General features: G+C 55.5%; 10 protein-coding genes across 10 annotated transcripts; 5 read left to right on the top strand and 5 right to left on the bottom strand.

The window, feature by feature from the left end:
• The first annotated feature begins 859 nt into the window (after positions 1 to 859).
• C8Q71DRAFT_72127 (uncharacterized protein) lies at positions 860 to 1,542 on the top strand. Its single transcript, XM_047921430.1, has 4 exons — positions 860 to 996; positions 1,054 to 1,098; positions 1,171 to 1,214; positions 1,271 to 1,542. The coding sequence occupies exons 1-4, from the start codon at positions 914 to 916 to the stop codon at positions 1,369 to 1,371; spliced, it is 273 nt and encodes a 90-aa protein (XP_047778498.1). The 5' UTR covers positions 860 to 913; the 3' UTR covers positions 1,372 to 1,542.
• Positions 1,417 to 2,874, bottom strand: C8Q71DRAFT_761266 (microsomal signal peptidase 25 kDa subunit-domain-containing protein). Its single transcript, XM_047923865.1, has 5 exons — positions 2,462 to 2,874; positions 2,197 to 2,357; positions 2,025 to 2,118; positions 1,610 to 1,964; positions 1,417 to 1,554 (listed from the first exon to the last, which is right to left on the bottom strand). The coding sequence occupies exons 1-4, from the start codon at positions 2,666 to 2,668 to the stop codon at positions 1,713 to 1,715; spliced, it is 714 nt and encodes a 237-aa protein (XP_047778497.1). The 5' UTR covers positions 2,669 to 2,874; the 3' UTR covers positions 1,417 to 1,554; positions 1,610 to 1,712.
• A 362-nt stretch (positions 2,875 to 3,236) lies between these two features.
• Positions 3,237 to 5,161, top strand: C8Q71DRAFT_761261 (glutathione S-transferase). Its single transcript, XM_047923864.1, has 7 exons — positions 3,237 to 3,324; positions 3,389 to 3,694; positions 3,756 to 3,788; positions 3,843 to 4,241; positions 4,297 to 4,460; positions 4,513 to 4,683; positions 4,738 to 5,161. Exons 2-7 carry the CDS (start codon positions 3,562 to 3,564, stop codon positions 4,798 to 4,800), a joined length of 963 nt encoding a protein of 320 aa, XP_047778496.1. The 5' UTR covers positions 3,237 to 3,324; positions 3,389 to 3,561; the 3' UTR covers positions 4,801 to 5,161.
• A 16-nt stretch (positions 5,162 to 5,177) lies between these two features.
• C8Q71DRAFT_761256 (CoA-transferase family III) lies at positions 5,178 to 7,496 on the top strand. The gene is made up of 7 exons (XM_047923863.1): positions 5,178 to 5,742; positions 5,799 to 5,904; positions 5,961 to 6,081; positions 6,137 to 6,462; positions 6,514 to 6,809; positions 6,879 to 7,058; positions 7,113 to 7,496. The coding sequence occupies exons 1-7, from the start codon at positions 5,605 to 5,607 to the stop codon at positions 7,434 to 7,436; spliced, it is 1,491 nt and encodes a 496-aa protein (XP_047778495.1). The 5' UTR covers positions 5,178 to 5,604; the 3' UTR covers positions 7,437 to 7,496.
• Positions 7,497 to 8,289, bottom strand: C8Q71DRAFT_761253 (histone H2B). Its single transcript, XM_047923862.1, has 4 exons — positions 7,989 to 8,289; positions 7,835 to 7,939; positions 7,661 to 7,785; positions 7,497 to 7,605 (listed from the first exon to the last, which is right to left on the bottom strand). Exons 1-4 carry the CDS (start codon positions 8,170 to 8,172, stop codon positions 7,582 to 7,584), a joined length of 438 nt encoding a protein of 145 aa, XP_047778494.1. The 5' UTR covers positions 8,173 to 8,289; the 3' UTR covers positions 7,497 to 7,581.
• Positions 8,290 to 8,434: 145 nt separating this feature from the next.
• Positions 8,435 to 9,270, top strand: C8Q71DRAFT_761249 (histone-fold-containing protein). Its single transcript, XM_047923861.1, has 4 exons — positions 8,435 to 8,681; positions 8,733 to 8,862; positions 8,911 to 8,977; positions 9,029 to 9,270. Exons 1-4 carry the CDS (start codon positions 8,513 to 8,515, stop codon positions 9,077 to 9,079), a joined length of 417 nt encoding a protein of 138 aa, XP_047778493.1. The 5' UTR covers positions 8,435 to 8,512; the 3' UTR covers positions 9,080 to 9,270.
• C8Q71DRAFT_761246 (HECT-like ubiquitin-conjugating enzyme-binding-domain-containing protein) lies at positions 9,267 to 13,501 on the bottom strand. The gene is made up of 7 exons (XM_047923860.1): positions 12,917 to 13,501; positions 11,720 to 12,865; positions 11,205 to 11,670; positions 10,518 to 11,155; positions 9,997 to 10,136; positions 9,688 to 9,945; positions 9,267 to 9,627 (listed from the first exon to the last, which is right to left on the bottom strand). Exons 1-7 carry the CDS (start codon positions 13,253 to 13,255, stop codon positions 9,465 to 9,467), a joined length of 3,150 nt encoding a protein of 1,049 aa, XP_047778492.1. The 5' UTR covers positions 13,256 to 13,501; the 3' UTR covers positions 9,267 to 9,464.
• A 61-nt stretch (positions 13,502 to 13,562) lies between these two features.
• On the bottom strand, positions 13,563 to 15,580 carry C8Q71DRAFT_822691 (aspartate kinase homoserine dehydrogenase). Its single transcript, XM_047926223.1, has 5 exons — positions 15,407 to 15,580; positions 14,754 to 15,334; positions 14,567 to 14,692; positions 14,211 to 14,512; positions 13,563 to 14,152 (listed from the first exon to the last, which is right to left on the bottom strand). The coding sequence occupies exons 2-5, from the start codon at positions 15,276 to 15,278 to the stop codon at positions 13,987 to 13,989; spliced, it is 1,119 nt and encodes a 372-aa protein (XP_047778491.1). The 5' UTR covers positions 15,279 to 15,334; positions 15,407 to 15,580; the 3' UTR covers positions 13,563 to 13,986.
• Positions 15,581 to 15,632: 52 nt separating this feature from the next.
• C8Q71DRAFT_761242 (uncharacterized protein) lies at positions 15,633 to 17,611 on the bottom strand. The gene is made up of 5 exons (XM_047923859.1): positions 17,220 to 17,611; positions 16,737 to 17,163; positions 16,487 to 16,690; positions 16,120 to 16,433; positions 15,633 to 16,064 (listed from the first exon to the last, which is right to left on the bottom strand). Exons 1-5 carry the CDS (start codon positions 17,487 to 17,489, stop codon positions 15,786 to 15,788), a joined length of 1,494 nt encoding a protein of 497 aa, XP_047778490.1. The 5' UTR covers positions 17,490 to 17,611; the 3' UTR covers positions 15,633 to 15,785.
• A 288-nt stretch (positions 17,612 to 17,899) lies between these two features.
• C8Q71DRAFT_835797 (WD40 repeat-like protein) lies at positions 17,900 to 22,810 on the top strand. Its single transcript, XM_047926432.1, has 22 exons — positions 17,900 to 18,355; positions 18,408 to 18,548; positions 18,609 to 18,656; positions 18,715 to 18,772; positions 18,826 to 18,850; positions 18,903 to 19,289; positions 19,337 to 19,367; positions 19,421 to 19,528; positions 19,584 to 19,815; positions 19,868 to 19,997; positions 20,049 to 20,905; positions 20,962 to 20,995; positions 21,052 to 21,113; positions 21,165 to 21,225; positions 21,285 to 21,357; positions 21,415 to 21,452; positions 21,504 to 21,518; positions 21,572 to 21,719; positions 21,775 to 21,805; positions 21,859 to 21,940; positions 21,991 to 22,141; positions 22,194 to 22,810. The coding sequence occupies exons 1-22, from the start codon at positions 18,346 to 18,348 to the stop codon at positions 22,586 to 22,588; spliced, it is 3,117 nt and encodes a 1,038-aa protein (XP_047778489.1). The 5' UTR covers positions 17,900 to 18,345; the 3' UTR covers positions 22,589 to 22,810.
• Positions 22,811 to 22,861: the final 51 nt, after the last annotated feature.

The raw sequence follows: 22,861 nt of genomic DNA, 5'->3' as shown, positions 1-22,861 counted from the left end.
CTAAGCAGGGTCTCGACTGAAGACTTTTTCAACGGTCCGGAGGGGATGGCGATAATCAAGCTTTTAACGTAAATGTCCCATCTGCATTGCAGGACTCCGCTCTGGCGAGTGTGACGCGCGACGCACGACGCGTACAAGTCCGGAGGAGGAGCACTGCTCTATGTACCGACTCCCCCGTCGGCGATTACGTACAACGACCGGCGGCCACGATGAGCACGATGGTTAGACTTGACTAGGACGACAACTTGAAAGTGATGCCATACTACATAAGTACGTAGCTTAGGATAAGCAGCACGCCGCCTTGTTGGGGCAGTGCCCCATCGAACTATCGTGGTACCATCCAACTTTCGATGCATTGTAACGCGTTCCGAGTCCCCACGACAGCATCAACTTCAAGTATCAGACCGTCCCGGACCCTGAGAGGACCAACAGGGTCATTCTTGGTCTCACCTCGGCAACACCTAGCGTCAAAGGCGAACTCCACAAACCCCAGCATCAATCATGCTCTGCTAAACACAACTCGCCAGACGACTTCGAATATTCAATAGGCCAGTCGAGACGAGTACGCCACAACGTGCCGCTGAACTTCGCATTGCAAAATGCAAAGTTGATCAACAGGACACGAGACACATCTGTCAAGCACCTTGTTGAACAACTGTTGACGAATGAACACTCTCAGGCTCATATAGCCATCGTCCCGACACCGATCACCAGCGGTGTACAGGCTATATAACCGCACAGGCAGATGGGTCTGGTTCCTACTATTTCGCCCAGGCGGCCTTCTCCCACTCATCTTCGGTGTAGAGCAGTAAGTGGACCTCGCACGCGTCTTCTCCTCTTGAGTGGTGGTTAACACGATGCAGCCTTCCGTATTACAGCCCTTCTGTCGGTCAGAAGCACGATTTCCGTCGCTATGTTCTTCCCACAGATACTCGCCGTCGTTACTTGTATGCTAGCGGTCGCGAACCAAGGGTTTGCCGCTCCCATACCAGAGCAGTGCGTCAGGCTTAACACTAGAACGGAGTTGCATACTCACATCGCATCCTATGACAGGGACTTGACGAACCAGCTCACGAACGGCCACTGGAGATTCCCTGGGTATGTCCACTCTGCCTGAGCACACGCCACAGAATGTATTCCGGTAGGACTGACCACCACGCGCCTCCGCAGGACGGGCGGACACCTGCAATTCGGGGTCCCAGAGCCGCAGGACGGTACGCCGTCGCACTCCATGAGCGACTGACGCGATGTCGCTGATGTCTTCGTGAAGCCTCTAGACGCACCGTTACTGACTATTCGGACGCCTATTATCTGGGATTCGGCGTAGCTGGTGACAGTGCGCTCGAGTCGCCGCCACGCAGGACACCATAGGCCCGGAGAGCGGAAACGTCAACACGCTAGTCGAGTCATAGCACGCTGTGGACCTGTGGTAGTGTAATGTACGAACCCTCGTCCAGCCACCACGAGCGATCCTTACTAAGGGAGAAGCCTCAGCGTAAAATGGCAGACCTGACTCGCTCACCGAAAGTATCGCACATCGCCCACCAGACCGGTCTGCCTCCAAGGAGACTTTGATGAGCTTGCATTACATAACATAGTCACTACCTACCGTGCCAATATCCCGGACAATAAGTAGCCCATACACATACACCCATCCGTGTGCAGATACGCTCGAGACGCCTACAAGCCGCAGACGCGTTACCCAGATTGAATCACTCGTTCTTGCCCACCATCACCCGCCCAACCATCTCGCCGACCCACCGCTCGAAGGCCTCCTGGTCCATGACGCCCTTCTCGTCGAAGAACGTGTTATAGCCCCGATCACCCTTGGCGCGCCCCCGGCCGAGCAGCGACTTGCCACCGGACGTCGAGCGCATGTAGGTGAGGCCGAGGGAGTAAGCGGGAGGGGAGGAAGGTTTGGACGGCGTGGAGGTGGAGGTGAGCGTTATTCGCTCTGTGACAATCTGAGAGGAAGGCGTCAGTATTCTGAGCTCGAAAAGTCGACCCATGTCTGAGACACGCACGCGCTTGTCAAATGTCTTGCGCTTGCCGACGAAGACAATATCGCCCTCGACAAAGTAGGCATACAATGTTTGGATAGTTGTTAATAGGACATAACTGAAGGTGCGGCACGCAGAGAGAGCAGTCCGCGTATATTAGTACCGGTAGACGCGTATGATTAATGAAATGACGCACAGGATAACGCCTGCCCATACTGCAGGTTTGCTTTTTTCGAAGTCGACCTTCCAGCCGTACAGACCCGTCCCAAGCGCGACGAAGACACTTGCCCAGCCGAGGCCTAGCCGGACGTCCGTATGCGTGTAGATTTGGTTGAAAAGTTCAGGTCGTGAGAGGAACTATGCAGAGACAGAGTTTAGCAGTCTTCACGCACGCGACCGGGCCCACAACGCGGACGGTGACCGACTGCAGGCTCGGGCGTCATAGAAAGAAAAAGACTCACTCGCTTCAGCGCGTCATCGCATGCGTGCTTCATCTCTGTCACGCTCGCGTTGTTTACTTTCACTACCTCGCGTCCCTCGGTTGGTGGCAGCAGTGCACTCGCGAGGACGCCATCCGTGCTTGACTCTGATGTCTCCGACGCCTTTGTGCTCGTTCCGGCAGACAGTGACGACTCGCCGTTCTCCGCTTTTCGGTTCCGTGGTGCCATGTTGGACGCGTTTTCGTATGTGTGGTCGTACGGGATAACTGCTGGAAAGAAGAGGTATCGGAATGACTCGTAGATGACTTGGTTCCGTTCCAGATGGGTAGCAGGTCGAGCTAGACGTGCACAGTCGACAGAGGGGTATAGGGGTTGTGCGTGGGTGCGCTGAAGGCGCGAAGAGTGTAGGAGTCGAGTGGGGAAGAGCAGGTACAGGTACAGCGCGTCTGCACGCATGCAGTACCAGCGCCACGTGGACACCCACCATTGTGTTCACCTGCTGGAGCCGAATTGAACTGGATCATCTCGCGACTTCTGCCCATCATCGTCCATGCCGCTACTCAACGACGTCCAACGTCAATATTCGACGTCGCCGACGCTGGTCCGACTGGGCCGCGACGACAATTGAGGTGCAGCACATCCTGATCCTTGACTTCGACGTGTCCTTCATGAACCATGACTGACAGGTTTATCCAATAGGCATCGTGGCGCGCGCGTAGTCAGACTCACGAGGTTCGCTCAATTTCACCACGAAGACCGTCAGGCTCTCCGTGGGTCCTGTCTTCGAACACAATGAGCACCTCATTGCGAGAGTGTACAGTAAGTTACAGGCAGGACATGATACTAACGCTCTCTCTATTTAGTCATCACAGATCAGTCAGAGTGTTCGACATCCACCTTCTCCATGACGCCCTCTCAGAGTTTGACGCGTTGACTTTGTAATCCTAGGCTGACCTCACTCAATGACCTCTGAGTCGTGTTGGCTTTGACGTGTATGCAGCCTTGGTATATATATGACGCTCGAATCCTGTTGCTGTTGTGCCCGCCTCCCAGCTCCTGGGTTCACAACAACACCTCACTCCATCGTTCATACTTAGACGGACACCGTCACTACAGGAACAATGGCTACCAGAGACACAACTCACCTCAGCGACCTCACCAAGCTGAAGTCTGAGGCGGATGGGTCCTTCAATCGCCATGTATCTCAGTTCAGAGACTGGGTTGCAAAAGGCGGTCATTTCGAGCCAGAGAAAGGTGGATACCTCTGGGACTATTGCCGGCCGTTTATAGTCTGACCATGCTCATGCTCATATAGGTCGATACCACCTCTACGTCTCGTACGGTTGCCGTGAGTACCACACTCTGCTATCTGTGAAGTCATCCGTATTGAGTTGGGTACCAGCCTGGGCAACACGTACCTTGATCATGCGTCAACTCAAAGGTCTCGAGGAGTTCATCGACGTCACTGTCGTTTCACCTCGCATGGACGAGCACGGCTGGCCCTTCGCGAACATCGACCCGTTCCCCGGAGCGGACATCGATCCCCTGTTCGGCGTCGACCACGTGAAGGATCTCTATCTCCGCGTCGCGCCGAACTACGAGGGCCGCTTTACGGTACCCATACTCTGGGACAAGAAGCATAGCACGATCGTGAATAACGAGAGCTCCGAGATCATCCGGATGTTCAACAGCTCGTTCAATCACCTGTTGCCCCAGGAGAAGGCGAAGCTCGACTTCTACCCTGAACACCTGAGGGGAGAAATCGACGAGCTCAATGCTTGGGTGTACGACACTGTGAACAGTACGTGCACCTCTGTACTCTTCTATTCTCTGCACAACGACTCACAAATGTCCAGATGGCGTATACAAGGCCGGCTTTGCAGCATCCCAGTCCGCATATGAGAAGGCCGTCTACCCTCTCTTCGAATCGCTTGATCGTCTCGAGAAGCTGCTCGAGGGCAAGGACTACCTGATTGGCAATCAGCTGACCGAGGCTGACCTCCGACTCTTCGTGACAATCGTTCGTTATGCTTTTCATTCCCGCATACAGTATATTCATGGTCCCTATACAGATCCGCTTCGACGTCGCGTACTACAGCCACTTCAAGTGCAACTTCCGCACCATCCGTCACGGCTACCCCGCGATCCACCTCTGGCTGCGGAAGTTGTACTGGAACATCCCCGCGTTCAAGGACACCTGCAACTTCGATCACATCAAGACTGGGTACCACTGGCAGAAATCTGTGCGTATGGGCGTGGATACGATATATGATCGTTTGCTGAGTGCATGTCTGTAGTACAACCCGAAGCAGATCGTTCCGGTTGGGCCAATCCCGAGCATCTTGCCTCTGGATGCATGATCTGCATCAACATAGCAGCAACGCACCATCTCCACGGTCATGGGCAATGAATGTTTGTATCCCCCGATGTGCCTCATTTCCATTGCATGGCATAGTAACACTTACCATAAGAACCAATAGCAACTTGAACGATGATTAGTGGTACTACAGAGACCCCCATGTCCGAGCCTGAGTAAATGCCCGACGTCCCCCGTCATAATCTGCGACACTGCAGGTGATATGTATTCTGTACTGCGTTACCTTTTAAGCAGTCGTACGAGATGCGATAGGTTGGGCCTGACCGGGTCGAGTCGGAGACCCGGAGAGGCATACTCAGGCCCAGGGTCAAATCAAACCAAGCATCTCGCGCTCTGACTCATCTACATGCCGCGAAGCGGTCTTAATATTATATCGCTCAAATTTCACGACACTGTTTTCAAGTTGTACTTCCCTCTCGTGGCTTCACCTCCGCTGAACTACCCTGGTGTACTACTTAACGTTTAACCCTTACCGCTCTTGTGAACAAACAGTCTGAGTCCTGTCGCGGTCACGATACCGTGTCTCCTTGCTCAAGCCGAGCAGTCTCCGTCCGGCGTTTGCTCAGCTGGTTCATGTACAGAGCTCGTCCGTTGCAAATCTCCTTACGCCATCGCGTCTTCCGTGACCCGACAGCTGACCTGGGTAGCATCAGTACGTAGATCGCCTATTGCCGACCGTACACAGACGTCGGGCTTCGATAGGCCACTGGCAAGCTACTGATGCTATTTATGAGGTCTGGCGGCAGCAGGGACGCGACCACAGACATTCCGTGCATTGCACACGAGCATGGACGACCCACTCGCGCCCGCGCGGTCGATCTGGGAAGGGAATGGCTTGCCCGCCCAGGCTCTGTCTTCTTTGAGGTTGAGTCGGAACCCCGATCCCGCAGTCAATTCATCCTTCAAGCTTGGGACTGCGGCGCAGGTACGCTTCGATTATACATTGATTGAACTGGCTCAAATTCTGACTGGGGCCAATAGACTGTGATAGGCCTATCCGGGCTTGGAGCGGCCCACTTCCATAAGCTGAGGACAGGCGTCGACCAAGAAGTATCCGTAGATGCTCGACATGCGGTCCTAGAGTTCAGTCAGTGATACCAGCCTTCGCCTATCCTGTTTGGGCGACCGCTGAGCCTGTTACAGAGAGCGAGGCCTGGTACACGATCAACGACTCGCTCCCGTCTGGCACTCTCTTCGATCCGCTGGCCGGGCTCTACAAGACGAAAGACGACAGCTACGTCCGGCTGCACACCAATTTCCCCCAGTGCGCACCCCTTCATCCACCGATTACCCCTGACACACTGACGCGCACCAAATAGCCACCGCCAAGGCATACTCGACATCCTCAGATGCGCGCCGACGCACGACGCCGTCGCCGCCGCGCTTCTCCAGTGGAGCGCCGTCGACTTCGAAACGGAGGCGTCCGCGCGCAAGATGGTCGCGACCGCGCTGCGCTCGTTCGATGAGTGGGACAGGCATCCGCAAGGCCGCACACTCGCGGGCGCGCCACCCGTGCAGCTCGTCAAGATCGGCGACGCGCCTCGGCGTGAGGTCAGAGGAGATTACGCCCGACCCCTGGAAGGGATCCGCGTGCTGGACTTTACGAGGGTCCTTGCAGGGCCCGTGTGCGGGAGAACGCTTGCTGGTAAGAGCTGACCCACTGTGCATGGGCCAAGCTCTGATTGAGTCTTGGCAGCGCACGGGGCGGATGTCCTTCTTATCACCTCCACGAAGCTCCCTGCGTTGCCTCTCCTCGATACGGATACATCTCGCGGGAAGCGCGCAACGCAGCTCGACCTCACCACACAGACAGATCGCGCGATACTTAGCGATCTTGTCAAGGACGCCGACGTGTTCTTGCAGGCATACCGCCCGGGCGGGCTGCAGAACAAGGGTTTCGGGCCTGAGGACGTCGCTACAGCGCGACCTGGGATCGTGTACGCGAGCCTGACGGCGTATGGGTGGGAAGGACCTTGGAAGGACCGTCGTGGAGTGAGTACAGACACGCGAGAACACACAGCATACGACTGACACGGTACCTGCATTGGCCGACGTACACAGTTTGACTCACTAGTGCAGACCGCCTCCGGGTTCAACGTCGCGGAAGGGGAGGCTCATGCCACGTTCTCCGCGGACGGCGCGGGACCAGCACCTCGCCCTCTCCCCATGCAAGCTCTGGACCACGCCGCTGGATTCCTCCTTGCCTTCGGGATTAACGCGGCGCTCTGCAAGACCATCACAGTAAGTCCTGCTCATCTCGTTCACACAATGCCCGTTTAGTCTCGCGCACAATAGGAGGGAGGCTCGTGGGAGGTTCGCGTCTCCCTCGCTGCCGTTGGCCAGTGGATCCGCTCTCTGGGCCGTTTCAATCCGGCGGTAGCATTCGGCGAAGGCAGACCTTTACCTTCTCGGAGTCTACCATGGCCAGAGGAGTTGCAGCTCCTCGCAGTTTCCCATCTTCGCCACTCGGGAGACCACGCAACAGCTAATGACAAGCAACCTGAGAGGATCACCGCTATCAGTCATGCTGCGAAGCTATCACATACACCCGTAGAGGAAAGCGGCTCACCGATATCACTGAATGCCCACAACCCTGCGTGGCTTCCTCGGCGCCAGTAGGACTTGCTTTGCCTAACCACTCAATTGCAAGATGCCCTGATGATTGCTCACACGCGTGCGGTTCGGGAGACATTATGCGATAGAAGTAGAGATAAATAGAAAGTACAAGACTACAATACAACAGCAACCCGAGAGACGAGACAATCTACTTCGCTCCTGCGCTCGAGAACTACAAGTTCGATTGTCAGCGATGTGCTTCAGAGGCTCAACAGCGATCAACTCACTTTCGTTACTGACTTCGTGCCCTCTGAGATAGCATGTTTGGCGAGTTCACCGGGGAGGATGAGGCGGACAGCAGTCTGGATCTCACGCGAGGAGATCGTCGACTTCTTGGAGTAGGATGCGAGCTCTGGAACTTAGGTCAGAACAGTCCTATCAATCTGATTGAGTCAACTCACTGGAAGCCTCAGTGGCAATGCGCTCGAAGATATCGTTGACAAAGGAGTTAAGGATGGCCATCGCCTTGTTGGAGATACCCGTGTCAGGGTGGACCTGCTTGAGGACTGTATCTTCGTGAGCAAGAGTCACCACGTTCTGACGCGTGAAACTTACCCTTGTAGATGTAGGAAGAGTACGTCTCCTTGCGAGTCTTTCTCCGCTTCTTCTTGGTCTCATCACCAGAGGCGGCGGGCTTAGTGCTCTTCTTTGCCGACTTCGCGCCCTCAGACTTAGCAGGTGCCTTGGAGGCGGTGGAGGCGGGAGCCTTGCCGGCGGTGGAAGCGGGCTTAGGGGCCATTGCGATTGAGCGTGTGTGTGGTGAGGGAGGTAGTGCGAAGAGGGCGAGTGGTGGTGATAGCGAGAGATATGGGATGCAGGTGGGGAGGCGCGGGGTATTTATACGGACGCGTTGGCCTTGTTTGGTCAGACGCGTCGACGCGCTGAACCTTATTTTGTTGAACGCCGTTCAACAACCATCACGTGCTGACGCGCGCCGCGTCTGTGGCTGCGGGCGCCTCCCAGTATAAATACTGGGCGCCCTCGTTTCACCTGTCCCCATCTCCGCAACTCGCACCTCTCAAGCCCTCTCGTCGCTCAGCCTCCACCTCTTCCACCAACCAACCTCACCGATTACTACAATGTCTGGCAAGACGAGCGGCAAGTCCAAGTCCGGCAAGGCTTCCGGCGAGCCCACTGGCAAGACCCAGTCGCGCTCTGCGAAGGCCGGTCTCCAGTTCCCGGTCGGTCGTGTGCACCGTCTTCTCAAGCGGGGAAACTACGCGCAGCGAGTAGGAGCTGGCGCGCCTGGTAAGCAAAATTGCTTTCGGACTTGTAATTTCTAGCTAACTTGGGCTTCAGTATACCTCGCCGCCGTCCTTGAGTACCTTGCAGCTGAGATTCTCGAGCTTGCGGGTAACGCGGCTCGTGACAACAAGAAGCAACGTATAATCCCTCGACACCTTCAACTCGCCATCCGGAACGACGAGGAGTGAGTACTTGCGCTTCAGTTGCACTATCTTTCCTGACAACGTCGTAGACTGCACAAACTTCTCGGTGACGTGATCATCTCGCAAGGTGGTGTCGTACCACACATCAACCCTGAGGTTAGTCTTCAAAGAATAATAGCAAAGGCCAAACTCACCTGTTGTCAACAGCTCTTGCCTACGAAGACAACAAAAGGCAAGAAGGACAGCCAGGAGGTTTAGACGTCTCTCAGGGTCCCATTGTTGTATCATTCTCTGTACTGTACTGTACTGCATCCTATCTTATTTTTTCTATTTGCCTGATACATGGACGTCCGCGTGTTGAGTAGGCGTAACGAGGTTGACTCGCCAAGTTCAGCTATCAGACGTTGCGATGTTTTGACTTACATGAACGTGGAACTGGGTATCCAAGCGCAGTCAACAGATCTGAGTCGAAAGGCATGTCAACAGAGGCACAGCAGTACAGACGAACATGTCTAGATGTTTCAGCACAAATCCGACGTAAATCACAACAACGAACATGATCTACATATCTACAATATTCCTACGACATGTAGAGTGTAGTGCAAGCACAGCGAAGTGTCTCGAAGGGTATCACGTCTAGCGTCTATGCACGCTGCAACCAGCCGACATCCAGTCCAGTCATAGTGCGCATGCCTTCTGGGTAAGCGGTGTTGCTCTCCCTGAGCATCCCCGCGAGCCGTCTACAGATGTCGCGCGGGTAGTAGAGGTGCTCCGCCTGCGGAAAGCCCGGGTACTTGTTCAAAACACTGCACATCACGCCCTTGTCAGCCCAAATCACAACTCAAAAAGTCAGAGGGACGACGTACGACTGAATGTCAGTGTACACCGCAGAGGGCCCGAGAATCTTAAACAGAACCTTCGCCGCGTGGATCGACGCGCTCTTGGGCATGACGTACTCCGTCGGTGTAGTGTACGCCAAGCGCATGCTCGGCTTGAAGAGCCAGATCAACAAGCGCTGTCGCTCCTCTTCCTCGTCCAGGATCACGAAGCGGTACGTCGCGTGGGCATGCACAAACTCGTTCATGTCTTCCGCGACAAATGCTGAAAGGGGTATCCGAGGTGGTCTGAAAAGGAAGCATGTCAGCCGATGATGAGTACAAGGAGACGGAACGTACTCATGGGCTGGGCTGAGTGGTCGTATGGCATATTTTGCTAGCCTGTACACTAAGTAGGGTGCCCCTCCAGAGGGTTCGTGTTCACGGCGTCGTCCGACGATGGATCCGCATATACAACGTACCCGCTCCCAATCATCATGCTGTGAAGATATTTCGTTGGTCAATGTTAACGAAACAAAAGAGAGAGGACAGAGAACAGGCGGAAAGTTGTAAGGATATGCCCTCGCGTGTAGCTCCCGAGACGTAGACCTCAGTCACACGAGAGTTGTTTAGCAAGTGACCGGCGCGTTGTACGCCATTCATCTCGGACGTTTTGTATCAGCCAAAGGACGTATCCTGCCACCGACCCATACGCTGACCCGACACCCGGCGCACAGCCAAAACCTACAAGGGCTTCGACCGACGCATGAGACGTCAGGCAACGCACAAGCGCGGCGGCCGTTGGTAGGTAATCCAACGTCGGCCTTCTTTCTGTCCTTCCAGTACACTACAACGCAAAGGAGTCTGGAGAGTGTGCTTACCTTGGTCTCATCCACAGGATCAACCGCGTACAGATTGTGCGCAGACATCGCCGACTGCTCGAACAGGATATAACTCCCGCCCACGAGCGCGTGTCCTTCGGTCGGCCAGAAGCCCTGCGTCGAGCGCTTCTTGACATTTTCGTGCAGCTTCTGGTCCGAATGGCACATCCACGCGTCGACGAGCTCCGCCCAGTGTTCGGAGGGCAGATCGCGGTAGTCCTGGACCTGCGACCCGTGGACGAGGGGCAAGGAGCACGACGCACAGACGTAGCTTGTGGCGCGCATCGCGGAAAGGCGCGACGCATCCATGAGCGTGCTATGCACGGAGGTTGAAGGGCCATTCCCATTGGCAGGCCCGCCCAAGACAGAGAGCTTAACCTGAAAGTGTTGGCCTGCAGGTTGCACTTCCTTCTTCCCTGGTGAGACGCGCGTGGGGAGGCGAAGGAACGGCGACGTGCTGAGGCCACACTTGAGTATGAGACATTCATACCCGTCGCTCGCCTTCCCCGGAATCTGCGCTGCAGGCAGGACCTCTGCTTCCAATGTCGCACCAGGCATCATGCCAGCAATGTTCAGGAATACCAGAACATGTTGCAGGGTCTCGTGGTACTCCGCGACGTACGTCACCTCCAGATTGGCTGCAAACCCTCAGTCAAGTGCAACACAACTCTGGCGTGGAGCACTCACTCTGCAACGTGGGCATGATCGCCACTGACGACCCGACCCTCCGCATCCTCGACGCTCTTGACTTCTTCGCCTCCGTCGTCGGAGTGCCCGTCGTAGGCGAAGACGACCTTGACGAAGACAACAGCCACGCCAGCGGCGGTGCTGACATACTCCTACTCCGCACGCTCTTACCCAGCGAGTTCTTCCGCTTCGGAGGCGCGGGAGCGGGCAGCGGCTCCAGCTCCCTCGGGATAGGCTCCTTCACGAACTCCGGTAGAGTGAGCAGCGCAGTCGGATTCTCCATCTGCATTTTTAGCTGGACAGGCTCGGGGATGGCCTCGCGCATGAACTCGGGGAGCGACAAGAGCGCTTCTGGGTCCTTTACCTTCACTCGCGACGTGCTCCCGGGTGGTGTCAGGACGGCGTCTTGTGAATGTAGTCTGCCCGCACCGGCATGCCGCAGGAGTGACTCGACGAACGCGTCTCGCTGTTGCAGACGTCAACTTTGGTCGCCGAATGAGCAGTGCACCACGTACGTTCTCGAGATCCCGCTGCCTCGCCTGCTCGAGCTTCCGCTGCAGTCCGCCCTCCAGAACGACCGCCTGGTCTGTGATTCGTCTCTCCGATGCTCTCCCGATGAGATCCACCATCCTCTCCAGCTCCTGCGCGTCGCTGGGTTCCCTCTCGCGCTGTTTTCCCTTGCGCGCCAACGCCCCTCCACGGCTCGCCTTCTCCATCTCCTCGACCTTGCTCTTTTTCAGTTCTACTCTCTGATTGTGCAGCTGTGGCGCAACAAGGTAGAGACGGTCAATCGCCAGGGTGACAGCTTCGAGGTCCATCCGCATTTTCTCGCTAAGGGCCGCTGCGCTTCCGCGCTCCAATATGCTGGAGGTGTCCGCTGCTGCGATGGAAGCTTTAGAAGTGCCCGCCTTCAGTAAATCTTCTCGCGATCCAGAGGACCCGGCTTCGTACTGCGGAAGGCCTTCGCTTTCCATCTGGACGTCGTACCACGCAGCTTCGTAGTCTGGAGGCTGCTCGGGAGGGTGACTTGTTCGCGACCGACATAGTGACAATACTTCCTCGAGTTCTTCATCCACCTGCGCCCACAGGAGTTCCCCCTCTACCAGCTGCACAGGAGACACCACGCGCGAAGGCGATGTACTAGCGTCTCGGGCGAGCTGCAGGTCACTCAATTCGCGGCCCAGGGCTGCGATCGGGTCTGCGGGAGTGCTGGAGGGCATACCACTGCCCCAAGAGGCAACACGCGTCAATGTAGGCGCGGAGCTCGTTGGCTGCGAGGCTGCGAGGCGGTGAAAGTGTCCGATCAAGGATGCGAGTCTACGGACAAGGACAACATCCTGGGGTGGGAAGACGTCCGAGTCTGTCAGTCGGCTCGCTCGTGTTTGCAGTTCGCGGATCAGCACAGCATCGTCGCTCGCTGTCGAAGATGAGGGCCCAGAGGACGCGTCGCGCCCGGCGTCGAGGGCCCGGAGATTCGTTACTAGTGTGTACAAGGAGGACGAAGGTTGCGCGCTGAAGCCGGGTGAAGATGGGGAGCACGGTGGCATGGAGTGTCGGCGGTCTGGTATGATGGGTCGCCATTGCGGTGTGTGTGAGAGTAGGTCGTTAAGAGTCGTTATACAGGAGTTTTGGACATGGACGATAGATGGCATCACATCCTCCTACGGCGCGTCAGCAGGCGTCTGCACGCAGGACGTGAACGACGGACTCACGGACAGAGATTCACCACGCCGCACCTCGCCCAGTACCGATGGGCCCGTCACCTGCATCATCTCTTGTGTCCGCGAGATGGTCGCAGAACCGACGGAACTGAGGTCTTGTGAGGCCGCACGCTGTTGGCTAGCCTCTTGCGTAGCGTGCCCAAGATTGTGGTCCTGCAGGGACTCGGACGCAACTTCGTGCAAGAGCTCCTCTTGTTCTCTCTCAGCGCGGGTGGGAAATGGTGCCGGAACGCTCCTTTGCAGGTCGTCCCAGTACTGTTGGCGTGAGTTCCCAATTTCTGTCGCGTCGGAGGTCGGCGGGGAGGTCTGGGTACGGACGAGGGTCGCCATGGTCGATTTCGGGGGAGACAAGGGAGAATCAGCTTAAGAGCAGCCTCGAAAGGGATCAGATGCAAATGTCGAAAAGCGGTGCCGCAGTGGTTGTTGGCAGTTGGGAGCTGTCGATGCACAGCTCAGGCAGGGGGAAGACGTCGCGAACGGAGGTCAGACAAGGGAATTATCTACGTCTGCCTGTGGAGACTAGAACGGAGGAGGAGGAGGAGGAGGAGGCACTTAGTATGGGACTTACGGGCGACCGAAGCTACTCCATTTTGAAGTCTGCCTTTCCTGGCTTACATACATATGCCCGCCAAGAATTCCAATTGAGCTCATCTATTCAAATTCTTTGTATGCGATCCTGATCGCGGTAATCGCCATACTTACTGAGTAACAGCCGCTCATTCAACTCCTACAATGATGACTTACTACTGTCGGTCGGGTCCATACCATCCAGCCTCATCATGCAGTAATATTGTCTTTTCATCGCTCAAAAACGGATTGGCGGGAACACGCTGAGTGGAGTGTGCACTGCAGTGACTGCAGTGCATCTCAGACTCGCCGAACATTGATGATACGGTTCTAAGTGCCAGGGCCATTTGCGCGCCGGGGCACCTTCAACATACGCGTTTATGTGCCATCAGCGGATGCTCTCGCGCCGGTCCATGAGTCATGCTCCATTCGAATGCCCTGCTTTTCTTCTCTACCACGTTCTCTTGCGGGCCTTACTGATAGCGGGCTGCGTTTTACACCAGCTTCAGAAGATCGCTCATGACACCCATGGCAGTGACCGCCGCGCCAGCACCAGCACCCTGCACAACCAGAGGCCTTGCCCCGTACCGTGCCGTGTAGAACATGACGATGTTATCCGATCCCCCCAGGGCCGTCGCAAACGGATGTGTGACCGGGTATCTGCCCAAAGCATTAGCATACAAACCGCGCGGGTCAATGGAACCGGGGGCGAACTCACTTTTCGAGGTCTGCCTTGATAGTTCCGGACGCGACGTCGATTACGCCTGCGAACCGCAGCACCTGGTTTTCCTTCGCTGCGTCTGCGCGCATCTTGTTGAAGTGATCGTCGAATTCAGGCAGCCGGGCGATAAATTCGTCCCCAGTGTCGATGCCCTCCAACTCTTGCGGGACAAGGGATTTTGTGCTGACAGACTGGTAGCCGTCAGGCAAGGACGATCGTAGGGATGGGATGCAGCGGGAAAGGATGGTGAGTTTGCGCGCAACATCGGCGCCGTTGAGATCATCGGCGGGATGAGGTTCCTTGTCCAGACGTTCAGCTATCTCGTTCTGACGTTCAGTGCACCCAGAACTTACCGTGTAGCCTTTCTCCCTTGCGACCTTGACCACGGATGAGAAGCTCGGGCCGCCCTCTTGCCCGGTGGAGAACTCGTTAAAGATGTAACTCATCGTTCCCGAGAATACGCCTTCGATCTTGAGAACCTGTACAGACATCACAATCATGATACCGAAAATAAACAGTCAAGATTGAGTTTAGTCCTACCTGGTCACCGGTAGCCACGAGATCCTTGAGCGTAGAGATGATCGGTAAACCCGCACCGACGGTGGCCTCGTTGAGGAACTTCGCGCCGCTCGCCAGGCTCGCCGATACGATGCTCTCATACAGCGAAAGTTCCGCAGAGAACGCCTTCTTATTCGGCGTGATGACATGCACCCCGGATCGCAAGAATTGCGGGTAGAGCGCGGCCACCGCGTTCGACGAGGTGTTGTCCACGAGCACGACAGGCTCCCCGGGCTTCACGAGCGCCGCCAGCTCCCGTAACAGGAAGGGAAAGTCGGGCCTCAGACTGGCCTGTGCAAGGCTTTGCTTCCAGCTATCCGGGGTGATGTTCAGCCCGTCTGGAGCATGGAGCGTAGTCTTCGAGGAGGTCAAGGTAACGATCCGGAAGGGGTTGGGGGTTGGGAAGTTAAGGAGTTGGTTGATGAACTCGCTGCCGACGAGGCCGACTCCGACGACTGCAACGCGCATTACCTTGGGGCCGGAAGATACGATCGCTTGTACCGACATGGTTGAGCAGTACTCAGGCTGCCAAGTACTTTCAAGTTATGATCGAATTGAAGTCCCTGTGGTAATGATGTCAACATACGTTCGAGTAGTGCGTACAGCAGACCTTCGCCTTACGTGACTATACATACCTGGCGTATGATCTTCCCAAGCGCACTTTGCTGTATGTACAGGATAGAATGGCAACGCTTGGGACACTGACAGTAATGTAGCAGCTTGTAGCAGACGGGATCGGGTCGAGTCAGATCAATCTACGATTCAATGTCAAAATGAATTTGACGACATTGGATATCGGGGTTGCCGGCGTCTGTGTTCGTACTCACAGCTCTGCACCACGACGATACTGTACAAATCCTAGCAATCGTGGATGACTCTGCACACGTATCGAGATGGGCACGCGATCACCCACTACTAATAGAGCTCCTGGATAGCATGCAATTACCCGCTATAACATGTTGAATGTACACACTAGAAATAAATATGTCCAAGTAAAATATGAAAAGCCAATAATCAGAAGTCCGCTCTTTCCTTCCCCTTTCCCTGAGGCGGTGGCTGCAGTACCAGGTTCGGGCTACTTGCCATCGCTGCGCCCGTGAACGATGGCAGGCGCTTCGTGCCTCTGAGCTCGGGTGGGGAGAGGAGGCTGGGCTGGCGGGGCGTGCTGCGTGTGGGCGAGTTCGGGAGGGAGTTGTTCCGCGGGGACTTCGCGGGTGGTGACGAGCTGGAACGCCCCTCCTCTCCGGAGGCTGCTTCCGTGAGAAGGAACTCGACCCATAGGCGAGAGAACGACTAAGCGGACGGTCAGGTCAGCGACGAGGTGGACTGCACGGAGAACGGCACGTACCTCTGTCTCGTCTGTCTTCTCGAGCTCGAGGTTCCTCGTTCGTGTTGGAGAGCCACGGCTGAAGAACCCCGCTACTGCTGACATAGCGGGTGCAGGCCCTCTGCGTTGGATGCCCGCTCGTTCTCGCTCGTCGTCCGTCCAAGAGAGAATGGTAGCGAGGAGCGAGAGCATCTCAAAGCGTTTTGGATCGCCCCGAGGCGTGTTGAGGAAGGAGAGCAGCACGTTTGTGACTAATCGTCTGTCTACGTTCGTATCCGTTGAGGACTGCCGTAGGCGACGGAGAGCCTCCATGAGGTGCTCGTTCATGATTACAGCTGACACATAAGTCAGACATGCGCCAGCGAAGAAGCTATTTCTCCTGCCTCACCTTCATGCCGGAGCTTGCCAATGAGCAGTTGTTTCTCCTTGACCTCCCTTTCAAGCTCTTGTGTTCGTGAACTGCTTGTGGACGACTCCTGCAGCTGGAGCTCAGCATTCAATGCACGACTCTTGTACTCTGCTAGAGACTGAGTGGTCTTCTCTATTTGAGATTCGTATTCCTTCGTTGCTTGTTTCAGGTCGTGATCCTTTGCTGCTCACGCTCAATGTAAGTCGAACCGAAAGCCTAATCGGCTTACCTGCCTGGAAATCCTCCAGTACCGACTGCAGATTGACGCACTTCTCTCGCTCCACTGCTAGCTCTGTCGCTGTCATCTCCCGTGCCGTCCGCTCAATCTCCAACTCTCTCCGTAGGTTCGCCAGCGCGGTCCGAGCCTCATCCGCCGAAACGTGCTCCTGCAGCGCCTTCTGCTCCCACTCGTCTCGCTCCATCCGACATTGCTCAAGCTCTGTTTGTGTTTCGCGCAGCTCCCGTTCGCGCATGTACGTCTCCTGCGCATTATCCTGGAACGTCCGGCTTCGCATCACTTCGAGTTCCCGCGACGTGCGCTCCGCCTCCTCATTCGAAGCAACAAGCTCGGACTTCAGTGTCTCGACCGTCGCGGCGAGGTCCTCGTTCTGCGCGGACAGCTGCTGCACGAGCTCATTCTGCCGGTCGAGTTCTTCCTATGCGAGTGCGAGTCGTAACTGCGCGCGTGTGTGAGAGGTGGCAGGGTACGTACGGCATCCTGCTTGAGCTTATTCCCCAGTGTTGTCCGCATCGTCGTGAGTTTCGAAAGAAGGTTGCGATATTGCGTCGCAAGCGTGTCCTTCTCCTCCTTGGTACGCTCGAGCTCGCGCTGCAGCCTCTGTATTGGGTCGAGGTCTTCCTCGGCATCCTGTGTTGCGCCATCCGTGGTACCGTTCGTACCATTTGGTAGAGAGAAGGAGGACCGTTGGCTGTCAAGTGACGGTCGAGGACTTGGGCCAAGCAAGTGGCTGCTGTCCGACATCGTGGCCGGCGTACACGTCGGTCGGCTGCGCGGGACGAGACTGTGACAATGAACACTGACAGGTGTTCACCGACGCGGTTATACAGTATAGTTAAGAAAGTGTATTGCTTCAGGTAAGTCACTCGGTAATACTCAAATAAGTCACAATATCTACATTGTAGCGATACAACACTTTTTCAATATACAATATCTACTACTACTAACCTAGGTACTCCCTAACTAAGTCATTAGACAGCCAGAAGATGGCCAATTAATGTGTTCGCTCTTGATTCCAGTCTCGATCGATATCCTCAGAGCATTCAAGCTCCCGAATATTGATGGAAGGCGCCTGACTTCAAGCTGCTTTAAGTTTTAAGTAGCTTTTGCGGCCAATCAAAGGCCGCGGTATTTCCTCAAGCGGTCAAAATGTCCGTTGACATCGGTCTCCTCAGACTGAAGATGCCCTTACTAGTATTTATCGCTGTACGGGCTGCACGCGTCTCAGAACGATGCAGAAGGGTCGACTACTATGCCGCATATGCGCATGGCCTCGAGCTCGAGCAGGCCAAAAGTGCAATCTCATTGCAGAAATTGGCATGTCATCCCCGACATGAGGCTGCATCAGGCCATGAGGCGGGGACCTGGGCCGGCATCTCTTGAGCACCATTGTGATAGCCGCCTTGAGCTTCAATAATGCCTTCCGGAAGACAGTCAGCTTGATATCCAGTTGATACCCGTCTCATATACCTTCGCCCAAGCTTCACAGCTCAGCGTGCATTTCCCCCCGGACGACATCTAGACGACTTACGACGACATTCTCTTCAATCTCCGTTCCATAAACCGCAGCTTGCAAGTCTTTCCGAGAGTAGGATGAAGCATGGGACGAGGTAAGCGCGGACGTAGTTCGCTGGCTGCGCAGGAGTGTGACCGGACCCACAGGCATTTCGCCCGCTGTCGAAGCCACTGCTGTTCCGAATACAGACCCACTTGCCGATGCAGGTCATTCCAAGCGGAAGCAGACTCTGCTCAGCTTGTTGGATGCATTGCATGAGTTGACGAAGGATGATGATTTCGCGTCGCGTGAGTGGAAGGCACTTCGGACAGAGTATGCATACGGCTCACGTCGACCATACATTGTAGCTGTTTCAAACAATGACCGACCTAGCTTCGAGGACGACCGAGATGTTCGTGAGTGATTCTCGTAGCCCGAGTCGCGTGCCATTCCAACTGATATGTCGCGTTGCAGCCACTGTGGACGAACATCTGCAGAAAGTCGGGGCGGATGTGTTCAAGAAGTTCGAGAGGTGTGTCTTCCTACGCTCCGGATCATATATGTGCGAACTCAGACATACTGCAGGCGTATGACCAACCTAGACCGGGAGGTACGCACGTCACGGGCAATCTATATCCGTCAACGCTGACACGCCTTCGCAGCTGCGCAACTTCGCGAACGCAGCCCGCCAGCTAGGAAGCTCGGTCGGTATCCTGTCGTCGTCCGTGCACCTGCGAGAGCGGTTGGCTCAGCTTCTCTGGCTGTTCCGCGAGAATGCTGCCGACCTCTTCCCACGAAAAGTGAAACGACAACCTCGCGAGTCCCTCGTCGATACCGCGCTACAGGCTGCACTGAGGCGCAAGCGCCACAAAGGGCCGTCGCATGTTGTAAATCCGACTGTGGATGACCTCGACCCGGAGGACTTCCCGGATCAGATGCGAAGTCTGGCACACGATGTGATGACGTTTCTGGACTGTCTTAACGAGTTCCCGGAGTTCAGCGACGAGGCCGTCAATGCATCAATCCAGTCCCTCGAGTGTGACTTGAAGGTGTGTCTGCGCGGTGGCTGTCAAGGCAGATACTTACTTTGCTATAGTACTGGGCATCATGCTTGAAGGCATATGAAGGTACATCCACCGCCGGCGACATGCCATGCCAATTGACTAATGTAGTTTTGAAGGCCAATTCAGATATCCGGCAGTTCAGAGGTATCTGCATGATCTCACTTCGGAGATGGGCGAACACTTGGACATCATCACTGGCTCCCTGTCCGTCTTCATTGAAATTGGTGAACTAGTCTAGATCCCTTGTGTATCTCAAGCATAGCTGATGTTACTTCCCAGGCGTGCCGACGATCCGGTTTGCGCAGGAACATGCCAGTCAAAATTTACTCAACCTCAGTACTGTCGCCACCTTCTTCAGCGCCGTCACTGCAACAACCATGCAGTTCTCGTACAACATGACTGAGGGCACGCTTGCCAAAGCAGTAAACTGTTTCTGGTTCATCTCGCTTGTGTTCAGCATCCAAGCCGCCGTCAACAGTCTTCTAGGGCTGACTTGGAAGCAAGCGATGTAGTATGTGTCATGTGCGTTCCTGCAGTTGCATTTTTGTCTCAATGTTGTCTAGCCGCTCCCCTGGCCACCGTGTGCCGTGGTGGGTCCACATCTGGATCAAACGGTCACCGTTGGTCTTCCTGGTTGCATCTGTTGCATGTTTCTCTATGGGTCTCGTGCTCTTCGGATACTCCTCTGGGCAGGTGAGTACAGCCCGCTGATTGCTGTGTGCACCTGTCTCATCGTTTGTGCAGGATCGCGTCACAACAACTCTGACATCTGTCTTCTCTGCGTTCAGCTGCATCGGGCTCGCAGCTGTCTCGACCTGGTTCATCTCCGAGCGCATGATCTTCACCAAGCACCAGGGCCAGAAGTGGCTCGCAGATGTACTCTCCGAGGCAAAGGTGGAGCTCTGCTCCGTCCCGGGGATCAAGTGGATCATCTACGAGCCCCGCGCACTTGCGTGGCGGACTGGGAGGCACGTTAGGGAAGCCGGACAGTGGATGGTGCGGCAATTCCGCATCGCGAGCGACAGCGTCTCACGCATGAGCACGCGGACGCTGCGCCGTGTGAGCACCATGTCGACCGCCATAGAGAAAGACCAAGAAGACGGCACCACAGAGACGCTGGCGTCCCCGCAAAGCCCGGAGCCGATCTCGCCACTACGCATGCGCCAGTCGAACTCGACTGGCCCGCTGCTCCCCATCGCGGAAGTGCGGTCGTCGAACTTCGGGTCCTCGGATAACCTGGAGATGGCGACAACGATGAGCGACGCGAGCACGGCGGCGCAGAACGCCCCGCCTCCCTCCGGCAAGGCGCGCTTCGTGCACGCAGTGCACTCGGTCATGATGATGCGCCAGGCGGCCTCGCCGATGCCCTTCGGGCTGAGCCTCCCGCCGCACACTCCGACGCGCCGTAGGACGACCTCGATCGACGGCCCAAGAGGGCGGAGCATGTCTGCGGAGCCGATTGGCATGATGCGAGCGTCGAGGGTCGCGGCGCTGGTGCCGAAGCTGAAGGCGCTGGAGACAACGCAGGACCTTGCTGCTCATCAGGCCCTCGTGCGCCATCTGCAGTTCTCGCCGAATGGCAAGTTCTTGGCGACTTCAAGGTAAATATGTTTGATATCCTGAGGGAAGACCTTGCTAGCTGATTGTGCATCAATAGTTGGGACAGGACTTCGGTTATCTTCAGAGTTGGCGTACGTACCATCACCCAGAATAATGCATGGTCTGTTCAACTCACGGCGATGATCAGGAACCGTTCACTGCACATCGTATTCTTGCTCAGCCGCAAGGGTTCGTTGGACAAGTGGCTTGGTTAGGTCTATTAATGCCTTGGTGACGCTGGGTCTGACTGTGTCATGATAGGTCACCCAATGGCACCATACTTCTCACGAAGCTGAACCGCGGTGTGAAGGTGTGGAATGAGGTCAGTCAATCTTCTGCGTAGTCACCGTATCGCCTGACGTGCATTGAATCGTCTCATAGGACGGCGTGTGCAAGAAGACCATCGATCGTCGGAAGAATGTCCAGTCGATAGCTTGGCTTCCTGGTGGCGAAGGTAAGCCAGCTGGAGCCTTACCGTCTCGTTGTCAGTACAGACTGTTTCATTATGTAGGTTTCCTATCGGTTGAAGGCAGCGACGTCGTCAAATTGGTAAGTCTCCATACCCCCAGAAATCGAGACGTCACTGAGTAGGCTGTGTAGGATCTAAACGGTCAAGTGCGTCGTCTGGGTTGTTTGCCTTCGGTTGATTCATGAATAACATCATGCAGGTCTTGGACACGTATCACTTCGACCGTATGGTGCTGCACGACGTGGCAGTCACTCAAGACTGTCAGCGTATGTTATGCGTCGGAACGCTCATGGCGTCACGCGATGGCTTGCATCCCAGTAAGTCTCGGGCGGAGAAGCAGATCATCGGTACGTGCATTTAGGTCGTGATGAGTTGCGTTGTCTCACTAAAGCATGCGTGCAGCGTTCAATATGGAGAAGAAGGAGATCGAGAAGTGAGACTCTCTTTTGTTTCTTGTGCGTATTTCGACCTGACCTGTATTCACAGCCGTGTGCCTGTCTTGCATGACGTACGTGATATCACTCTAGCTCACGATGACCAAGTCGCTCTGGTTAGCTACGAGAACAAGGTGCGTTGCTCAGGGCCGATGTAGTGACATACCGTTCACGATTGAACCAGGCACCTCCGCAACTCTGGAAGCTGGACTTGTTCAAGGACACTGCTCGATTATCACTCCGACATACGTACATGCCGAAAGTCACTGTTGACTTCGCCGGACCTAGTTACTTTGGTGGCAAGAACGACCAGCTGGTGCTCTGTGCAGGAAAAGGTACTGCATCCGTTGACAATTATTCCTCCTCGCTTTCTCATTTCAGTTGTAGCGGGCGACATACACATCTGGGATCGGGAGTCGGCGGCTCTATTGCATCACGTCCGTGCACAGGCCCTAGGAGGAGATCTGACCTGCATTGCCTGGAACGCCGCTGTAGAACCCTTCGTGTTCGCTACTGGAAGTCATGACGGCGGCGTGCGCATCTGGACCACTCCGCCGAACTATCCTACCATCAACGTCACGGAGAGCACTCCCGGTAGCTATGCAAACTCTACGAACGGCAACACCCCTCGGACTGGTACGCCCTCGCTATTTGACACCGAGCAGCAGACAAGCAGCCCTGAGCAACAAGACTTCACATCGGAGCAATTCTTGCAAGCCGCCGCACAAAATGTAGGCGCGAGCACACGATTAGGAGAACGAAAAGCAGTGACGTTTGAATGACCATGACGAACCCACGCTGCATCCACACGATAGAGCATCAATGCGCCTTGTACTTATACTATGTATACTATCACGCACTTCACGCACTTGACACTTCGCGCATTTGACTTACGATTCATATAGGGATGGACTTGTTGTGCTACTGCTGTCATGTCATATATTATGCTGTTCCCGCTTGGCTGAGTATGACTTCGACGCGGACTCCATTCCTGGTTCTGAGCGAAAGCGGCCAAAAAAAAAAAAAAAGACCTCGTCCATCATATCCATTCCCCA

The sequence above is a fragment of the Rhodofomes roseus genome, assembly GCF_022264815.1.
Source record: "Rhodofomes roseus strain CIRM-BRFM 1785 chromosome Unknown C8Q71scaffold_11, whole genome shotgun sequence".
Classification (NCBI taxonomy): Eukaryota; Fungi; Basidiomycota; class Agaricomycetes; order Polyporales; family Fomitopsidaceae; genus Rhodofomes; species Rhodofomes roseus.
The sequence above is the reverse complement of the archived record's forward strand: the minus strand, read 5'-3'. Positions and strand labels throughout refer to the sequence as shown.

What these genes read in the sequence shown, in the direction of transcription:
- C8Q71DRAFT_72127 (XM_047921430.1), top strand. Translation starts at nt 914, where the DNA reads ATGTTCTTCCCACAGATACTCGCCGTCGTTACTTGTATGCTAGCGGTC. An exon ending in GCCGCTCCCATACCAGAGCA is followed by an intron (nt 997 to 1,053) that starts GTGCGTCAGGCT and finishes ATCCTATGACAG; the next exon opens with GGACTTGACGAACCAGCTCA. An exon ending in GGTCCCAGAGCCGCAGGACG is followed by an intron (nt 1,215 to 1,270) that starts GTACGCCGTCGC and finishes GTCTTCGTGAAG; the next exon opens with CCTCTAGACGCACCGTTACT.
- C8Q71DRAFT_761266 (XM_047923865.1), bottom strand. Translation starts at nt 2,668, where the DNA reads ATGGCACCACGGAACCGAAAAGCGGAGAACGGCGAGTCGTCACTGTCT. An exon ending in GCGATGACGCGCTGAAGCGA is followed by an intron (nt 2,358 to 2,461) that starts GTGAGTCTTTTT and finishes GTCTCTGCATAG; the next exon opens with TTCCTCTCACGACCTGAACT. An exon ending in GTATGGGCAGGCGTTATCCT is followed by an intron (nt 2,119 to 2,196) that starts GTGCGTCATTTC and finishes CCGCACCTTCAG; the next exon opens with TTATGTCCTATTAACAACTA.
- C8Q71DRAFT_761261 (XM_047923864.1), top strand. Translation starts at nt 3,562, where the DNA reads ATGGCTACCAGAGACACAACTCACCTCAGCGACCTCACCAAGCTGAAG. An exon ending in TCATTTCGAGCCAGAGAAAG is followed by an intron (nt 3,695 to 3,755) that starts GTGGATACCTCT and finishes ATGCTCATATAG; the next exon opens with GTCGATACCACCTCTACGTC. An exon ending in TCCGACTCTTCGTGACAATC is followed by an intron (nt 4,461 to 4,512) that starts GTTCGTTATGCT and finishes GTCCCTATACAG; the next exon opens with ATCCGCTTCGACGTCGCGTA.
- C8Q71DRAFT_761256 (XM_047923863.1), top strand. Translation starts at nt 5,605, where the DNA reads ATGGACGACCCACTCGCGCCCGCGCGGTCGATCTGGGAAGGGAATGGC. An exon ending in CTTGGAAGGACCGTCGTGGA is followed by an intron (nt 6,810 to 6,878) that starts GTGAGTACAGAC and finishes CGACGTACACAG; the next exon opens with TTTGACTCACTAGTGCAGAC. An exon ending in CGCTCTGCAAGACCATCACA is followed by an intron (nt 7,059 to 7,112) that starts GTAAGTCCTGCT and finishes CGCGCACAATAG; the next exon opens with GAGGGAGGCTCGTGGGAGGT.
- C8Q71DRAFT_761253 (XM_047923862.1), bottom strand. Translation starts at nt 8,172, where the DNA reads ATGGCCCCTAAGCCCGCTTCCACCGCCGGCAAGGCTCCCGCCTCCACC. An exon ending in CATTGCCACTGAGGCTTCCA is followed by an intron (nt 7,786 to 7,834) that starts GTGAGTTGACTC and finishes CCTAAGTTCCAG; the next exon opens with AGCTCGCATCCTACTCCAAG. An exon ending in GCACGAAGTCAGTAACGAAA is followed by an intron (nt 7,606 to 7,660) that starts GTGAGTTGATCG and finishes TCGAACTTGTAG; the next exon opens with TTCTCGAGCGCAGGAGCGAA.
- C8Q71DRAFT_761249 (XM_047923861.1), top strand. Translation starts at nt 8,513, where the DNA reads ATGTCTGGCAAGACGAGCGGCAAGTCCAAGTCCGGCAAGGCTTCCGGC. An exon ending in GCCATCCGGAACGACGAGGA is followed by an intron (nt 8,863 to 8,910) that starts GTGAGTACTTGC and finishes ACAACGTCGTAG; the next exon opens with ACTGCACAAACTTCTCGGTG. An exon ending in TACCACACATCAACCCTGAG is followed by an intron (nt 8,978 to 9,028) that starts GTTAGTCTTCAA and finishes TGTTGTCAACAG; the next exon opens with CTCTTGCCTACGAAGACAAC.
- C8Q71DRAFT_761246 (XM_047923860.1), bottom strand. Translation starts at nt 13,255, where the DNA reads ATGGCGACCCTCGTCCGTACCCAGACCTCCCCGCCGACCTCCGACGCG. An exon ending in CCACTCAGCCCAGCCCATGA is followed by an intron (nt 9,946 to 9,996) that starts GTACGTTCCGTC and finishes CTTCCTTTTCAG; the next exon opens with ACCACCTCGGATACCCCTTT. An exon ending in GTGTACACTGACATTCAGTC is followed by an intron (nt 9,628 to 9,687) that starts GTACGTCGTCCC and finishes CGTGATGTGCAG; the next exon opens with TGTTTTGAACAAGTACCCGG.
- C8Q71DRAFT_822691 (XM_047926223.1), bottom strand. Translation starts at nt 15,278, where the DNA reads ATGTCGGTACAAGCGATCGTATCTTCCGGCCCCAAGGTAATGCGCGTT. An exon ending in CAAGGGAGAAAGGCTACACG is followed by an intron (nt 14,513 to 14,566) that starts GTAAGTTCTGGG and finishes CGTCTGGACAAG; the next exon opens with GAACCTCATCCCGCCGATGA. An exon ending in ATCAAGGCAGACCTCGAAAA is followed by an intron (nt 14,153 to 14,210) that starts GTGAGTTCGCCC and finishes TGCTTTGGGCAG; the next exon opens with ATACCCGGTCACACATCCGT.
- C8Q71DRAFT_761242 (XM_047923859.1), bottom strand. Translation starts at nt 17,489, where the DNA reads ATGTCGGACAGCAGCCACTTGCTTGGCCCAAGTCCTCGACCGTCACTT. An exon ending in ATAAGCTCAAGCAGGATGCC is followed by an intron (nt 17,164 to 17,219) that starts GTACGTACCCTG and finishes GCACTCGCATAG; the next exon opens with GAAGAACTCGACCGGCAGAA. An exon ending in TGGCAAGCTCCGGCATGAAG is followed by an intron (nt 16,434 to 16,486) that starts GTGAGGCAGGAG and finishes CTTATGTGTCAG; the next exon opens with CTGTAATCATGAACGAGCAC.
- C8Q71DRAFT_835797 (XM_047926432.1), top strand. An exon ending in TGACCAACCTAGACCGGGAG is followed by an intron (nt 18,851 to 18,902) that starts GTACGCACGTCA and finishes ACGCCTTCGCAG; the next exon opens with CTGCGCAACTTCGCGAACGC. An exon ending in ACTTGGAAGCAAGCGATGTA is followed by an intron (nt 19,816 to 19,867) that starts GTATGTGTCATG and finishes AATGTTGTCTAG; the next exon opens with CCGCTCCCCTGGCCACCGTG.